The sequence below is a fragment of the Anas platyrhynchos genome, chromosome 2, assembly GCF_047663525.1.
Source record: "Anas platyrhynchos isolate ZD024472 breed Pekin duck chromosome 2, IASCAAS_PekinDuck_T2T, whole genome shotgun sequence".
Taxonomy (NCBI): Eukaryota; Metazoa; Chordata; class Aves; order Anseriformes; family Anatidae; genus Anas; species Anas platyrhynchos.
The window spans coordinates 106,444,605-106,462,385 of NC_092588.1; the positions used below are offsets into that span (position 1 = coordinate 106,444,605).

The following is a 17,781-nucleotide window of genomic DNA, read 5'->3' on the forward strand; positions in this document are numbered from 1 at the left end:
TCTTCTGCATAACAGGAGACGCCTGTGCTGTGGCAGGCTCGTGAGCCTGCCTCAGAGAGGGTAGAGTGCACCTCCACCAGTCAATTTCCATCTCTGATTCCCTGATGCTCCTGAGCCTGTTCACCTCCTCCCGGAGCACCGCTACCTGGCTGAGCAGTTCTTCAACCTGGGCACACCTCCCACAGGCATACCCACCACTGCTGTCGGAGGCCGACAGAAGGCTGGGGCACACTCTGCAGCCCAGGACCTGGACGGCTGCGTGTTTCCCCGAGCCCTCCGTCTGAGTAGCCACACTGGTGACCGTGGCTGGAGATGCCGCACGAGATGCGGAGGCCACGGTTTTCTGCCTGGTTGATACCATGGTCAGGTTCTCCGCAAGCAGGTTACAAGCACCGAAGGGAGAGGCAGCTGCAACAGAGCGACGATGGGCCCCCCGCTCGCCCTGCCCGCGCTAACTGCCGCGCTAACTGCCGCGCTAACCGCCACACCCTGTTTGCCCGTCCTGGTCGCCGCGCTCCCTAGGGGCAACTTTTAAACAGCCTGGGAGGGGGCGCTGCTGGCTCCGCCCGCGCCTCGTCAGCCTCCCTCGCGAGGACTGCCGGGTCCCGGCGGCTCCCCTGAGTGGCCTCGATGCCGGACAAAAAGCCCTGCCCGCCTCGGTCCCCTGCTCCGCTGCAGAACACGTCTGCCCCGGAGCCCATCGCCTCAGCAAAAGGGGGAATGCTGGGGGAAAGAAGGGGAGGGAGCTGGGGGTACGTACAGGGTTATGGCATTCGTCTTTCCAGGTAGCCATTACTGTGATGAGTCATTAATGGTACCTCAAATTTAACAACTTCACTTCTTTGTTTCCAGTTCTTTTCCCTGTTCCACTTGAAGGGAGTGAGCGAGTGGCTGTGTGGTGCTTAGTTGCCTACAATGGTTAAACCACAACTTTATTGAAGTTATTAAATTAGAGGTAATGTGGTCGTATAAGCCTCGCATAGAATGAGCCTAGGGTGCAATAATTGGCATATTATTGCAATAAAATAAACATCAATCTGTTCCAGAGCAATTGAAATATTTTTGTATGGTTTGAAGTAGGTAGCTGATGTAATACGTTGAGGTGTTTGCTGAAGTTCTTGGAGTGTCACTGGGCTGAGTTTACCGTTCTTCAGCTTCCTGGTTTGCTTTTCCATGCATTTAGACCTAAGTAGCATCTCCAGCTTTTCCTCTGGGTTTCTGGAATTTGGTTGTGAAGATATTGTCCTATACCCACTAGGAAACTTGACTTTGTTTTATTACTACTTCTCTCTGCAAAATAACTGAAACATCAAGCTTTTCAACGTCACTGCAGGACTTGTGTTGGGTAGTGAATTCAGGTAGTTGTTGCTCTTAAATGTAAACCTTGAATTCTTTTGAAAATACAGATACAGCCAACAAGTAATGCTAGCAGTCCTGCGTTTGCATTTTCATCTCCAATTGTGAAGTCTACGGAGGCAGAAGTGCTATCTACATTTCCTGTAAGTAAACTAATAAAGAAGCTAGACTTGTTTTCTTAGGCACTTAGTAGGCTGTTGCAGAACACTAAAGCTGAATCTGCCTTGATGGAGAGAACTATGTAGGCTTCTGGCTTATAATTTGTCATTCAGCATGCATGAATCTCCACTCCTTGCTCCACTGGTAGGGGCTTCTCCAAAAAAAACTCCACCCGCGCTTCCCCCCCCTCCCGCCCTCCAGGGTCAAACGCGGGGGGGGCTGCATACAGCGGCAGCCGGAGGGAGCCCGAAAACGCTGGCGCCTGCCCGGATGCCACCCCTGCCCCTTCAGGACCCCCGGCAGGGAACAGAATAAGGGAGCCCTTCTCATTTACCCTCCAAAAGAACCCATCCGATGAAGTATGTACAGTGCTCCCTTCCGCCCGAGGAGCACTAGGTGTTGCTATTCTTTCACGATCCGACCGAACTCGCAGGGGGGGCACAAAAGGTTTCCCACCCTCTTCTTTCTCCTGCTCCACATTATTTTCATCCCCCGATCGAGCCTCCTCCTTCGCCTGCCCTGACCCTTCCTTTAGATTGTTTTTTATCGGCAGCTCCATAGGAGCCTGCTTATTCTCACTGTCCCCATCGGACAAAAGCATGCGGTGCACAGTAGCCCACAGGCATGCCTCGTTGGCTACCTTTTCCAAAACCGCTCGCACTCACCCATAGGTCGGTAGTAAAGTCTGCACCTCTTTGTTCCCGATGCAAGCGCTGTCACATAAATCCCGTCCCACCGCTTCTAAAGTAGCCTGTCTCAGGCAATGAACAGGAGACCCCGCCAGATTCCGGCGTGTCGCCCAAAACAAGAGGGACCGTATGTCCTTCTTTCGTAAAGCTATTCCTGCTTCCTTGGCCAAGGATTTTAAAGTACTCACCACCTCATCGACTCCAGGCCCCATGGCCTCCCGCGTACCTAGCACGTACGCACCGCGCCTAACTCGCGCCAACCGGTTGCACGTCGGGGTTCGTATCACGTCGGGGTCACCATATGTAGGATATCCCGACCGAAAGCCCCTGGACAAACGGACACAACGACCAGCGTTCTGTGCCGTAAGCCAATTTACTACTGCGTGACATCATCTTATATAGTGTCAAAGCGTCCCACCCAGGAACCCAGGACCCCTCCCACTGTGCTCGCAGGCACCCCAGACCCCTCCTTTCGTGTACGCAGGCACAACCAAGAATAATCCCACATATTCTTGTAGAAAACTTCATCACGCTTGGAAGAAAAAAACATCTCAGCGAAGTAAAACAGAAAACTTGAATTGAAGCATAGTGGTTTTAGAAGAGTCGCTTCAAAGACTTGTTTAATTAAAAAGAAGAAAGAAAGCAAGTTCCTACTGCAATCCCATCTTCGTCAAACTGATGGTGGGCACCAATACAATGTGTTGAGCTAATACAGGCTGGAAGTTGTAACTGCAGCTGTGAAGTTTACCCAGTAAAAAGACTCTACAAGGCATTCTAGCAGTTCTGATGCAAACACAAGTTCAGGAAGCAGTGATTCATGGTTAACACAGCAGAACAGGAAGAAGTCTGGCATTCACTGTGCTCTTACAGTAAAGAACCTGCACTGCACACACCATCCCAATCCAGGTATGCACTCCTAACAGGAAAGGGAAATAGGCTAATAAATCTCAGGAGAGGGAAAAAGACGTCAGAGAACTACTTCGTAACAGCAGCACACAGACTGCAATCAACTTTCTCTTCCTCTCATCATTTTCATTTATGTAGACTACACGAGAATACACTCCCAACATTTTTCAGCTCTGGAGAACAAACAGCCCAACCAACCTCATTCACTGAACTACAAAACTGGTATCTGCACTATCCAGTCCAGAACAGAAGGTGCACGTCTCTATGCTGTACATTAGAGACCTTAATAGGCAAAGTCTGCATAAAATGGGTGGCCACAGCCTGATTTTTTGATGTTTATAGACTTGGGTCATACACCACCACAGTGTCAGACTAGATGAAATCGTCTATCTATGTGGGCCCCTCATTACAAGTCACATGTTAGGGACCAGCCTCTCAAAGGCCAAAAAACAGCACTGATACTTCACATTGTTTCTGCTGGGCCAACACATCTGTAGCACTACCTTTTCAGCTGACAACACAACGAGTGTTTCCACAAAGTACTCGATGCAACCTAACTACTGTGTTTGGTGATGCAAAGCAAGCCATGTCAAAGCAGGCACACACCTGGAAGCTGCCTTGCTGCTCACATTGAAGAAAATAGATTAAAAAAAAAATCGCACTACAATTGAAGTGGCATCAAACCTTGTAAGGCTCTGAAGCTTCAGCACTGCCATCCAAATTCAAGGAGGCTGCATCTATTACCTTGAATCTGCCCCAGCTCAATCCCCTGAAACAATTCCAAATACACATACAAGCAACCCTTTTCCCACCCAGATTTTCTTTGCTTCATCTATTCCACCTCTAACTCCTGTCTTATTAATCTGCCCCTCTAAAGACTCACTGGCTCACACAAGGAAGCAACCCACCAAGCCCCTGATTCCCCGCCACATTGCTTCCATGCTTTGGGAAGATCTAACTGCAACGGCTCAAACTGTGATGCCACCTCACCCACCTCACCCCCTCCGCCTACGTGAGGTTCCTTGCCTTCTGTCTCTTCCTACATGTACACCGGCACTAGAACCACGAAGAACATGTTTCCTGTAACACTCCAAAAGCCTTTTCTGTTTCAGGATGTTGTCATTTCAATTCAGGACTGAAAACACTCCTAGCAAAAACCCAACAGCTAATAGCAAACAGAAGCTGTTTCTGCTGATCAGCTAGAAGTAACCTCTAAGTACTGAGGAGTCACAAAGGAGAATTTGTATTACATTCAAGAACAGCACCCAGCTTACGACTGCTACTTTCCCTAACTACACTAAGCCATAAGAATTTGATTCTTACCTGCCATCACAGTAATTATGGTTTATATTGCCCCCAAAACACACAGGGCAGTACCAAAGCTGTGTCAGCTAGGTTTAACAGCTTCCACCGCTATTAAGTACAGTAATTTCTGCTTCCTTTTTTTTCTTGGAAGAATATTCTTTTGTTTCCAGCCTCAGTTAATTATTATATACACTGTTAATTAGCAACTATTTCTCAATACTCATAGGGTTATGGAGTCCCTATGACTGGAAAATACTCTACACCCTTCGAGATGAGAACAGCATATAAAGGCAGCAACTTGCAAGACCGCTCTAGCTTCAAGCAAAGCTTTCCTCATTGCTCTCCTCTCCTTTGACTTGAATACTGTCATCCTTCTACCAAAGCTTTATAAACTTCATTACCATGAATGAAGGAAGACCAGAGAAATTAGAGAGTAGCAGAGGATATAACTTAAGGAGCTGTTACTAGGATTATTTTTTTTTATTGTTCCTGGTGTTATTTTTCCTTCTTTAAGCCAGCAAACTGTTTTCTCCAAGATTTTTTTTGTTAGCTTAAGAATATGTATTATATTGCAGCAACTTCTTTGCTGTAAGTCAGCTGAGAAGTCTACCAGTAAAAAGGTCAAGGGAAAGCTGAATGCTGATGCAGAGTGCCAACAGACTTCATCCTCGTTCCATGGGATGTTTGTAGCTATGGCAGTTCAAGTCTACGCTTCCATATGCTTAAAATACCAGATTTAGAAGCCAATTTCAGCTGACCTAGCAGATATCAGCAGTACAGTTAGAGCCAGCAGCCTGCAGGAAGGAGCAGACAGGTGCTCCACAGCAAGGCCTGAAAGTGTCTCCCATACACACTTCCAATCTAAGCAAGCACATGAAGGGCTTGGCTTGTCACTTACCTAAGTGACCAGGAAAACAAGTGAAAACGAGATTTCGCTTGTGTCCTAACACCCATATAAAAATAAAGGCAGATGAAATACCCTTACTACCTTGTTAAGTTTCACAAGCCAGAAGAGAACGTGCTGCACACAGGTACAAGTAAATCCCTTGCTGGCAGGTTTGCAGAAACAAATTTTTATTTACACAGGCAAGTCTATCTTTAGACCCCATTTAACTCTTTACATTTCTAGAATATTTACATGAAGAAGAGAGTGATGAACAAAAAGATTACAGAAACTGTCAAAAGCATAGCAAAAAAAACCCAACCTATCATTGTGCTTTAAAACTTATGAGCTAGAATAACGTAGAAGAAATGTAGTTTTAGCACCTTGGTCATAACGGTCATGCTATATAAGACACTTAAATAGCAGAGGGGATTTCAGAAGTGACCGTATCCAGAGGTTGCCAGTGACAATTCATGAGTGAATCGTAGAGTTCTTCGCTTGTCTCCATAAATTGTCTGTTCATTTCATCAACATCCAAGTAGAGCTGTGGATCTGAAAATAAAAGCCTGGTAAGTACAAGTATCGGATCTGAGGCATGCACACAAAAAGCACTCATGTGAAATGGCTGATAAGATGTATTTTAAGCTATATGTAATAAGCTATTAGACCTACTTATTTTAGTGAGATATTTAGTCCTCTAAAATGTTAAACCTCACAACTCCAACTTTTGGGAATCCTACGGGCTAGGACTGCATTATCTTTATCTTGAAAGACGAATAAAGATGACGTTTAAGGATAATCGGCCATGAGACCTTCCCAAGAGCCATTTAATTCACTTCTACTCTAAGAGATGTTACACAAGATAGTTTCTCAACGCTGACACAAAATGCCTCCACGTGAAAAACTCTGCAAACCTTCCAGGACACAATTACGTTTTGTACCAAATTTGTAAGAGCAAGCCGAATCCTCCTTTTGGAATCTGCAACATAAGCTTTTACCTCGGGGTGGAGAACAAAGCTTTTGCGTATTATTGAGTTTCTAATATAGAATCTGCTTAGTGGAATCAATATGAAGAGCAAAAATGTACTCAAAAATGTACTTACTTAGTACTTTGTGTCTACTCTGTTGCAAATTTTGCTGGAATCAGGAGTTGAAGTCTTTGCTGGTTTAGAATACCGGACCCGACGCATTGAATGAAGGTTTAACCTTGGTTTCACAAGTCTCTTTACAGGTGGATGCGGGGACTCATTCTGGGAGTCCAGCTTTGAAAGGGAAACAGCAATCAATTTATCCTGACGTCTACCCAAAATAATTCCAATATTTATTGATGAAAACAAATTACAGAACTATAAAGCTCCCATCGGTCTTGGCACTCTGTGAATACAATTTGAGAATTCCAAAAAGCATTCAACCTATAGAGGGAAATCACCAGAAAACCAGTAACAAAATCCATAAAGCTATATTTAAGTAGCCAAAGTCTGACTGAATTCCATTTCAAAATGTGGCAGTTAGCTTTGTAGACAAAATAATTCATGCTACCATAATTAAAATAACTCGGGTTCCTATATGTTCCTATCTTTTCCTCTGCCCACACTGATTTTTTTTTTTAATAGCTTAATTCATTAATTTAACATTCAAAGCGTTAAGCAACTAATTATACAGGCTTCTGGGCTTCACATTCCCTACATTTTCCCCCTTCAAAGTTACACAAACAATAGAACACATTCAAAATAAAGCTGTCAATCTTACAATAATCTCATTCATTAAACTATGATCCAATGCTTTAGATGTGCATTTAGATGCACATCAAGTAGTGGGTTTGACTTCATTTTTCAACACATTTTCACAGACCAGAGTTACTTTTTAACACAGACCACCGCATGTTCTGCAGAACTGACTTAACTGAACTGTCAAACAGAAAACAAATCCTGAAGCCTAAAAGATTTACCAATGGCTCCACCTGCAGTCTTAAGGATCAGAAGATACAGTCTTAGCAAGTATGCTATTGTTCAAATCAATACCAACAGAAAATGGTTTACATTGCAGCTTTAGTTTCACAGTATCTCCCAACTCTTAGTAACAGAATTCACACCACCTATGAAGTGTACAAAAGTATATCTTTCTAAAAATTATTACATTCATTTTGAAACCTTGAATAAAATACGTTTTATGGAAGCTCACAAATCTCCTTCGAGTGAACGATGGTTCACTGCTGGTTTAAAGGTAAAAAAGAAAAATATTAATTCCCCCAGTTAGGCATTTAATACACCAAGAGCTATTCTGCCTGGTACAGTTCCTTGAAATAAGAAAAATACCACATCACTGCGACCCGCTGCAGAAGTTTAGCCTGAGTGCACAAGTGTTCTGTCAACCCCACGTTCACTTCAGCAGGAAAACACACAATCATCTCCTTCGCAAATAATTGCTTCTCATCAAGGGCTACCCTTCTCCTGCCAAGCATTATGAATTCCAGTATTATGAAGAGACAATCTATCTCCTTCTACCCAGTGACAGCTGCGTGCAACATTCATTTAGTGGCTGACAACTTCAGGCTTTCTGTTGCAAATCTGGCAGATCTTTCTTAATGCCTTATCACAGGTGTATTTCTATAGTAGAACTGAGAGTTCACACCAGATTTGTTTTTAGTTATTTGGATAATATTTATGATAGACTTCACTTCTCAATGCCTTTGTCATTTGGCATATGGTGAAAAGATGGCACAGGAAAGCTGACATGTTTGCAAACTCTCAAGTGATTGTAAACTTAATTACACATCCAATCAAGGAATTAGCACAGAAACTTCTTCAGACATTGTCCCTTTTCTCATTAGAACAGAAGATGAAGAGTGTGCACATCCTGTTCTTTCCTTCAGTCACCTCATCTTAAAGCGGTCCTTTCAGGGTTTTGCAATTTAATAAACCCAATGACACCCCTAATTAAAGTCACCAAAAAAAGATGACTGGTTTTCATTTTTTAAACAAAATGAAAGGAAATCATGCTTTACCACAGCACTATCACCAATTCTGTGCTACCTCCAAATAGGAATTCAGGAGCATAAGATTTATAGTGTCAGAAATTAACAATTTTCCTTGGTTTTACCTTGAATGGTGATAAAAAGCAGAAAAATAGTTTGCTGTGCCTAAATGAACACCCAAGTCTGTACAAAGTCTATATGACCAGTCAAGCAGTATTTTTCTGTTTGTGATCATTTCTTCAAGAGAAAAAATTTCCTCAACAGGAATTTAATATGCAGCTTCACCCCAAACTGGGGGACAAGATAAAACTACTTCGTGTGTTCTAGAGTCGTTGCTCTCAACTTACAAAGATAACAAATCTTAACGTGAGTAATCTTTACAGCCCTTCATCTCTTGTAGATAGATGCCAATATTAACTTGATTAGATGCATATGTTGTCATTGAGGTTTGAGAAAATTTTTCTAATAGTGATAAAGCATTAGAAAAGTTATCTACCTCATCTTAAGACATTATTGGTTCTTACCTTTCTTCGTTTGGGCTGAAGGTCAGGAATATTCAGTTCATCTATGTCTGGAGGCTAAGGGAAAAAATAAAGCCTAAATGTTAGAGGGCTTTTTTTTTTTTCCCTGAGAGAGGGTTCCCTACAACAAAAATATGGGGGTTCATGGTCAACTTACAGAACTCAGCGGCAAAAGAGGTGGCATTTTTTCATCACCCTGTTGAAAAAATAGTGCAATAAATTAAACTTGACACAACATAAGGAAGAACAGTTTTATCTTTCTCCTTTGATGGCACATTTACTAAGTTTTAGAACCACGTGAAGCAAAAACGGATTAAAAGAAGTGCTATTTACCATCAAAGAGCTTGACAGCTTCTCCAGTGCCTCCAAGATGCACCGTGCTGCGGTACTTAAGGTAGCGTGGGACTGCACTTTTTCTTGCCTAACTCTCCTTCTCATTTGTACCTGGAAAATTAGCATTTTAAGTGTTACAATGGTCAATTCCGAGTTAAGGAGGCATGTATTTTATGTTCCAAGGCTACACTGATGATATAACCAATATATTCTGATGACAGAGAAAAATGCAGTCACTGGGAGTTCAAGCCGTAAAGAAGAGTACATGCTGAGTACAACGAAGTTTACCTTGGGCCTCAGTGCATCTTGCTCGTGCTTGTTGCGCGAGTAATAAAAGAAATCCATACTTGAAAAAGGTCAAGACGGATGATGCTAGGACTGCTAAGGCCTCCAAAGCAGTAATCAGGGAAACAGAACTCAAGAAAAGGCTTGTGGTACAGAAAGTGCTTTCGCTAACAACACACACCTCAGAGTTTCACGATGGTGTAGGTGTACCATCTTAAAATCAGTGTATACAATCATAACCAGGAACTAGTTTTACTTCTCTCTTGCTTCCTCCCTTCCCCCAAGATTAAAGTTGGCTGCAAATCTTTGTTTTAAAAGATAAAGATACGATTTCAACTGTAACAGATCTAAATATTACACTGAAAAAGTGAACTGTTTATTTGCACCACCCAGCTTCAAATATCATGCAAAAACTTCCCTCCGGGCAACCTGTGCCAGGGCTCCATCACCCGCACAGGAGAAAAGCATTTCCTGATGTGCAGACAGAACCTCATTTTGTTTGTGCCTGTTGCCTCCTGACCTGGCACTGGGCACCGCTGAAAACAGAATGGCTCTCTATGCTCTTTGCACCATCCCTTCAGGTATTTACATACATCAATAAGATCCCCACCCCCGAACCTCCTCTCCTCCATGCTGAACAGTCCCAGCAGTCTCGGCCTCTCCTCAGAGGAGAGGTGCTCCCAGACCCTTGATCGTCTTGGTGGCCCTTCGCTGGACTCTCTAGTACATCGCTGTAAGCCACAGCAAGCAGCAATAAGCAAGCTTCTCTCTCCTTTAAAAGCCTAGTATTTTGGTTCCTCTTGTTACCATAATCCACTACTATTGTTAGAAAACAAAAATAGCTGACCAAAGAGGGTTCCCAGCTTTGAACCACAAGTTTTCAAGGTTTCCCCTAAGTGAGCTACTGCCCTTGTTCCATTGTAGAGCTGGACTGTCAGAACAGATCCAGCAAACCCATGTTTTCATTTCCTTAAAATTCCTTTTGATTTATTGATAAAAGTCAAATTGATTTAAATGCATTCCTACCAAACCTGATTTGACTTTCCTTTTCGATTCAGCTCTAGCTGATCAGAGTTGTCAGCAGTTTTTATTTGCTATTTCCAAGAACTCTTGGGGGCAAATACCTCTCTTCAAGAACTATATGAATCATTCAAAATAGAAAGCATGTTACTGCTTATCTTGGGACTGCATTTAGGCCTGCATGCCTCTACGTAACAGAAGAGCAAAGGATCAGCAAAGTTAATTTTAGATATTTTTAAAGAGCGCAGTTTTATACAACAGATCCATAGCATGAGTGCAGGCATGCTTGCAAAAAAAGATCCACACATAAACATTGGCCAGGTTTGACTACTGTAGCTTTTGCTACTATAAACACAACTTTTCAAAGTTATGCTGCCATTGTTTTTATTTACATTAAAATAACACCATGCAATGTAGTCAGAGGCAGACAATGGCACTCAAATGGAACTTCTTGAAAGAAGTAACAACAGAGGAAACCCCAACTACCAACAACTAGCCTAAACTGTCATTCTTGCTCTTTCTGGCAAGTATTACCTGTGGTAAAAACTGCTAAAAAAAGAACTTAACCCGAAATCAATCTCTTCTATTTTTGTAGACCAAGAGGGCAGAAGAGCAACTGGTACCACATATTCAGCTCCCTGCTCAAAGCTCCTTTGGCAGTGCTGCTTTTTTATTTCCATCACTATTTCCCATTACCCTACTTTTCTCATACCCGATAAGGTTCTATCATCAACGGCTTTGATTTTCCAGCTGCACCACCATAGGCCGTCTTTCCAGGGTAAAATGGAGAATACCCAGGCTGGTTTTTCTTACAGTCAGATGTGCTTCCGCGTGCCTACAGAAACACAGTACGTTAAGTGGACAGAAAACCAGCTACACATTCAAAGTGATTGAAAGAAAGACTGTGCAGTACTTACAGCACACATTCCTCCAAAAGCAGATAAACTGAATGCAGGTTTCTTAGAGCTAGCTGCAGAATGCTGCGAGAGGGAATGAGTTCTATCAGCTTCTGTGGTCCAGAGCAGTGATGAAGAAGTATTTTTTAAAACTCCAACATCTGCCAAAGTGACATATATGTTAAATGTAAACGTCTCTAGTACATACAGAACTTTAACAGTAAAGACCACACTAATTCAAGTTCTTCAACACAGAAAAATAAACGTGGCTTCAGCTTCTTTAAACAGCTTCATGTACAGACTGAAAATCAAGTAACAGCTACAAACTTGAAAACTGTTCACTGAGCTGCAAGTAGTTTTCAGCAATCTTAACAAGTTAATACTGTGCTTCCAGTGCAGAAGATTTTTTTTTCCTTTTGTGCTAAAAGCAAAGAGAACTGCATAAACGTCAGTGCATTTGTACAGACAAAGCTTTTTTCTATGTTGGTGAAAGGCTGGAGGCCAGCACAGATCATAATTGCACAGGTTTTACACCTGGAAGATTCCTAGAAGGCTGCTCTAAGAGTTAACGATCTTCTTCCCACATATGTTTTACGACGACACACCAGAAAGTTGTAGTGCACTCAGGTTACACTGCTAAAGCCCAGCAACTCTACTCTCAACCATACACAAGTTCTCTGAAAAACCTGCTGAGGACACTTCAGTCCCTGTCTATCTGGGGGACTAGAAAAAGCTGCAAACCTGCTGTTTGCCCTTTCAATGAGAAGACCTAGGTACCAATCTACATCGACACAATGCTTATTTCTTATTTTAAAATGGTGTGCCTTCCTTAAGGAATTTGGCAAAAGACATGAAAGTATTGACAGCTGAAGCCTTCTACCAAGAAAGGTCAAAAAAACAGCCCGCAACGTGTTATGTCAGAGTACTTTCCTTATCTTCTCCTGCTAAAACACAGGAAAACATCTTGTGATTCTATTTGTCACCTACACTTACTCACATTTAACCAGATGTCTTGTCTGTTAGATATTCTGAGTCACTCTTCCTTCTAGACAATCAGCCTAGTTGTCAAGCTACAGCAAGTCAGCCTGATTTCCTACCATCCCAGTTCAAAATTTACATATAACCTAGCTGAAAGTGTGTATTTCAGCATCGACTCTTTGTAACAGCAGGGTATCACAAACCTATTCCAAAGCAGGCTTCTATTCAAAAGGTGATAGGATTATACGCTTCTAAAACACTAAAACAAATTTAATTCTTGCATCCAAAGCTGACATTCTCCTATTTTGTTTACTAAGGTGATGTGCAATATTAAAGAACGCAAAGTACTTCACCTTAAAAAAAAGTCAACTAAACAGAGAACAGAAAAATCACCTTTGTCAGATGCTCTAGAGGAGAAGCCACCGGTTCTTGACATGTTGTCATTGTCTTGTTGAGAGGTAGAATCTTTGATTTCTTTTATGAAAGAGAGTCCAGGACTGCCAATGCCAAATATTGAAGATGTCGTGGGCTGAGAAGGTGGGACAGAAGAATCCGACATGGTATAATTCAAATGGCTCCGATGAAGAGCGGGCCTTGTTAAGGCAACTGGGTAGTTCAGTGCTGAGCTACTTGTGGATGGTTCTAGACAAGAACAGGGAGATAATTAGCTTTGCTATAGACAAGCTCACAGAAGCCAAAACCTGTTTCCTATCAACAGCCATGCTATTGCCAAGTTCTAAGCGCAAAAATAGAGAAGCCAAATTTAACTTCTTCCTCACTCAGATACGGTTTCATCTAACTGTCTGGCTACAACAACAACACTGCTTGCAATACTGAGTATTAATGTTGCATTCAGAAGAAGTTAACTGTGAGGTTTCACAACACCAGATTCCGACCCCGTGTTCAAATGCTCTAACACTGACTTGGCCTTTCACCAAGTCAAACACAAATACTCCTCCTCGCATGTACAGCTTGCAAGAAGCTTTACAAAATTTGAGATTACATGCTAAGGCACAGATAACACTGCAGCTTATATAATGGTGGAACAAAGGTCATTAATCTAAACACACAGCATGAAAATGAACACTTGCAGTACTTTTTTTCCCAAGTTCTACCAGATCAGCTCATCTTAGAGGCAAAACACTACCTCCTACCCGTTAACTACTGGGATTTTGACCCAAGGGAAAAGTACGTTGACCCAAGTAACCAGATGAGCATTTTTCCCTCTTGAAGCAAAGGGTCTGCAAACAATGCCAGTGGCCTGATAAAAGCCTACAGTCTCCCCCGGGAATCTGGGCAATTAAAATGACTTTGCGCCACTATCCTCTTGATGCTCGCACTCAAGCTTAAACTAGTTAGTTCAATCTTCATAACCACTGCAGTACCACTAATTAGTTCTCCAAACCATGAGCAGATTTTTAGAACAGTACCGTTTGAGATACACAAAGTTATTCGGGCTGAAGGCCACCTAAGCAAGGAATATAGGCTCCAGCACATTGATACCTCAGAGCTGAAGAAACACATTTGTTTAAAAATGAAGTAATAATTTTTAAAAAATATCTTATTCTTAAGCAGAGCAAGTAACACCCACAGACAGCTACATAAGCTACAAAAGGTTCTAGGATGTCCACCTGCTCCTGATCTCCTGGAGTTAGTAAGCTTGCAGTGCAGCTGTTCTTACTGAAAGCTCCTTTCACACAGTTACATAGAAAAGCCAACATGTGTTCCTCAGTCATGAAGACCTTCTCTATTCTTTTCTCCAAACTTATTCCCAAGCTACAGCTACACAGAAAGCAATCAATCTCCTTGTTTACAATTAGATGAGATTGGAGGCAAAGCTATTTCCGCATTATTTTTTGATTCTGCCAACAACAGAAGCAACTGACTTTCCAGTTTACCTAGGGTTATCTACGCACACTCAGACAAAACTTCTTTACTTATTAAAAGCTGAGGTCCCCAAAACAGCTAATTTAAGAGAAACTCCAGTAAGAGTATGTGCGGATTTATACAATAAGACTACAGTAACAGTGAGAGGCATCGGATATAAGACAAATTCATCTTTCATGCAGTAAAGGGGTTACAAACCTCGTTGCCAACGCTCCCAATACCTTTTCAAAGACACCCCTTCCCCCTGCGTAGACCTTAAGGTTATTGAATATTTTAAGGGTAATAATGTCATAAACCACATCCATGCACAAGTTCCCTAGTTCTCCATTAAGTTAACAAGGAACTTGACTAAATTGATCAAAGCCCAAAACAAAACCAAACAAAAAAAGTCAGGACTCGAGATGGAATTTTCCTGTGCCACTCTAGCATCTATTATTTTGTTTTGAAGACTGCAAAGCAAATTCATTTTTAATTGCCTTACGCAATTAGATTTTCATTCCGTTTCTTGTAAAATATGGAAAATGCAACCTAGCACACTTGCAAATGAGTTCTTTCCAGCATTTAGCACCTGGCTAATAGAGTACGTAAAGTTGACTGATGCCTTCCAAGAGCATAAGAGGTATGCTTCGTAATTGTGCGGACAGTTTAAAGCTAAGACAGTTTCACAAACAGTTGTTTCGACTTTCTTGTTTGTTTTTTCATTCTGTCAAAACCCTCCTTCCAATTTCCTTTTGATATTCGGATTCAAAACTAGAAATCTGTGAACAAACACAGGTGGCCAGAATTCCGAATGATTTTTCACGTACCTTGTCTATTAAGTGTCGCTCGTTCAGGCATGTATCTCCCATCATTTAGGGTACCTCCATCTGCGTAATTATGATGCTGGTTTACTGGAGTCGCCGCCTGGTTTGCAGATTTATTTGCAGCTGCACACTCATTCTCACGCTTATTGAAATACTTCTGCAGCCACGCCGGTACAATACTTTTCACCATTTCTGTCACTCTGCTAATTATTCCCTGCTTGAAAGAAAAAACACTCGTTTAATTACAGAAACACAGTCAACGGCATATGCTGGGATACAACTTTCCACGGACCCTGAAGACAGATATTATATAGCACATACTCAGAAGACGACGACAAGGTTGATCCTTAGCATAGGACCGCTATACTTCTGGTACACCTCAAATTCAGCTGACATTGATTTACGACTACTTACCGGTTTCTGCACTTCCAAGTGACCTTGGCAAAGTTCAAAATTTTGAAACTTCTGCCAAAATTCACCTGCAGGTTGTCAATTCGCAAGGGCATCAGGAAACTCTGTGCCTAAATACCTCCTGACCTACAGACTTGTTCCAGGACTCTTCCTCTTCGCGCTCTCACGTGAAAACCAACTAAACCTGCCTACAGCCACACGACGGGCTGCTCGCCTCCCTGGTGCGAGCAAACACGAAAGCTAACTCAGCAACCCCAACGCAATGACAAGTGGCAGGAGGTGATCAAGTTGAGCAAAAATCTGTTCATCAGTTGCTAACGCACGGGTCTGGCTGGGTCTGCACCAACAGCCCTGCTCGCCTGCTTCTCTGGTGTCAGGCAACACGATTGTCTAGTCTAAACCACTATTTGGGCGTCTGATAATGTAGTTTGAACATGCAGAAGTTACAGTCTAATCATTCTGAAACAAGAACTGTGCTGTATTAACTCTTAAAACAAATTAGCGTAGAAGCCAAAACAAAAGCCTGAATCATTTAGGTTTTCCATACATGATAACGCAAACTGCGGAAAATAAGACAACCAGACAGCCCTGAATCTGGGGTTAAGAGAGAGGCATGGGAAGAGGAAGAAAGGAAGACCGAAAACACAAAGCCTTTCTCCAGAAAGACATCTTAATTCACGGTTTGACATTTTTCCTAGTGATCTGTAATTTCATCGTGTACTTGCACGAAGACAGAATAAATACCCAAGGACAGTTAAAACCACGCAGGACACCACCAAATAAACACAGCCATCACGGTTAAGACCTTAAAACGCACACAGGTACAAAATGCTCTGGATGTTGCTATTCTTCTCCAAAAATCCTACGCCTCAGCTTCCCTACAAAAACCATTAAACGCACGTAATGCCATAGCTGACACACAGTCCGACACGCGGTACCAGCGGAGGCAGCCCCTTCCTCCTCCCCTGCCCCTCAGTTCCACGTTCCCCTTTTATTGGGGCCAATATTCCTCTCCGATGAATGGAAGCCTATCAGGAACTCACATGGGTCCAAGTTTGCAAAAACAGACATTAGAATAGGCCTGCAGGATTCTGTTGCTGTGCAAATCCTCCCCGTACAGAAAGCGGCCCGAGACTCAAGACGGAACAAGTCACAGGCACTCAGAAGAGCAAACACCCCGTCACCTTGAATAACCTAAATGAGTAACTACAGAGCCTAGCTAGACGAATAATTAACCAAGATGACATTTTACCATCCAAACCTAAAGCCAGACTGCTTTGACCCTTTCTTGCATATGGCAGCCTGGCTGCTGCTCCCCGCATCAGTGGCGTTTGAAGAAAGAACTGAACCCCGAATAATTTCTCCAGCCCTTTCAGAAGCCACAAGTGGGAAGTACTGACAGCCTGCTCCATCCGACCCGTGCATGGCGTAAGACAAGAAGCTTTGTCAATGCCAAAGCAAGGAAAAGTAAAATATGCTGAAACATACCTCCAATTTCCTGCTGCACAGCAAAAAGGTTGATTAAATGACCGCAAAAGAACAAGGCAGGCGCTGTGAATGAGCCAGAGCCTGCCATCTAACATCGATATTGCCAAAAAAAGAAACAAACGCTCCCCCCAGAAGTAAAACACACCCTGCACACGTGCCCACTCACGACAAGGTTCAAGAAATTGAGGACTTCCCAATGGTGTCTCCCACCTGCCCGTCACAGCTACAGACCCAGAAATAAAGCACCACATCCCAGGTTCCCTACTGCCATCATTAATCCCTCTAGGGTTTAACACCCAACAGGCTGCTGCACAAGCCCCCTGCTTTCAGAGGAGGGAGCTGCTCTGGGGGCTCCCCATTGCCACAGGACAGGCAGTTTCACCCCAGCCGCATGGAGCAGCGCTTCAGCCGGTGACTGTGCTCCCGTCCTTCAGCAGACTCAGCATTAGCCCACTGATTTCAGCAGCCTGAGAGCTGCCGTCAGTCTCAACAGTTGCCTGCTCGTCTGAAACGCACTCGCACGCTATTCTCGTCCTAAAATAGCAGCAGGAAAGGAGAACAACACAGCACACCAAAAAATACCCCCTGAAAAGGCCCAATAGCTTACTAATAGGGATTTACAGCAGCTCCTCAAATGCTGCGCATCCCAAGAGCCCGCAGCCCTGCTACATACCTCTCTGGCAAGGTCTACACACACCAAGCAACAGTAGCTACAGTTACCAGAGGCAAGCTGCCTTCAGAGGCATCCCGAAACAAAAGATACAGAGGGGGAAATACCAGTAAACAACCAGGTGTCCTAGTTTACTACTTTGAAACACCATTTCTTTAAACGGTTTATATAAAGGGAAAAAATAATGTTACAGTTTAACTTCCGAACTTAAAAGCGG

At 43.0% G+C, this 17,781-nt stretch overlaps 3 protein-coding genes across 14 annotated transcripts in view; 2 read left to right on the forward strand and 1 right to left on the reverse strand.

Annotated features, from left to right (window-relative positions):
- Positions 1 to 17,781, reverse strand: part of LOC113841966 (uncharacterized) — a 239,863-nt gene that overhangs the window by 99,109 nt on the left and 122,973 nt on the right. For 9 of the 11 annotated variants that reach the window (XM_072033995.1, XM_072033994.1, XM_072033993.1 and 6 more), the window contains 9 exons: positions 14,999 to 15,212; positions 12,699 to 12,947; positions 11,349 to 11,488; positions 11,144 to 11,266; positions 9,127 to 9,237; positions 8,951 to 8,989; positions 8,797 to 8,850; positions 6,402 to 6,560; positions 5,473 to 5,850 (listed from right to left, as the gene is read on the reverse strand). The exons of 1 other annotated variant lie outside the window; for it this stretch is intronic. In XM_072033995.1, the coding sequence (XP_071890096.1) occupies positions 6,402 to 6,560; positions 8,797 to 8,850; positions 8,951 to 8,989; positions 9,127 to 9,237; positions 11,144 to 11,266; positions 11,349 to 11,488; positions 12,699 to 12,947; positions 14,999 to 15,212 (1,089 nt within the window). In that variant the 3' untranslated portion in view covers positions 5,473 to 5,850. Of the gene's footprint in view, positions 1 to 5,472; positions 5,851 to 6,401; positions 6,561 to 8,796; positions 8,851 to 8,950; positions 8,990 to 9,126; positions 9,238 to 11,143; positions 11,267 to 11,348; positions 11,489 to 12,698; positions 12,948 to 14,998; positions 15,213 to 17,781 lie in introns of those variants that run through there. One more of the 11 variants, XM_072033988.1, reaches the window with a different exon arrangement.
- LOC140001662 (nuclear pore complex protein Nup153-like) overlaps positions 1 to 17,781 on the forward strand; it is a 59,392-nt gene that overhangs the window by 10,347 nt on the left and 31,264 nt on the right. The window lies entirely within an intron of this gene.
- LOC113841103 (uncharacterized) overlaps positions 1 to 17,781 on the forward strand; it is a 50,064-nt gene that overhangs the window by 5,244 nt on the left and 27,039 nt on the right. For both annotated transcript variants that reach the window (XM_072034042.1, XM_072034041.1), the window contains exon 2: positions 1,407 to 1,499. In XM_072034042.1, coding sequence (XP_071890143.1) covers positions 1,407 to 1,499 — 93 coding nt within the window. The remainder of the gene's footprint in view (positions 1 to 1,406; positions 1,500 to 17,781) is intronic.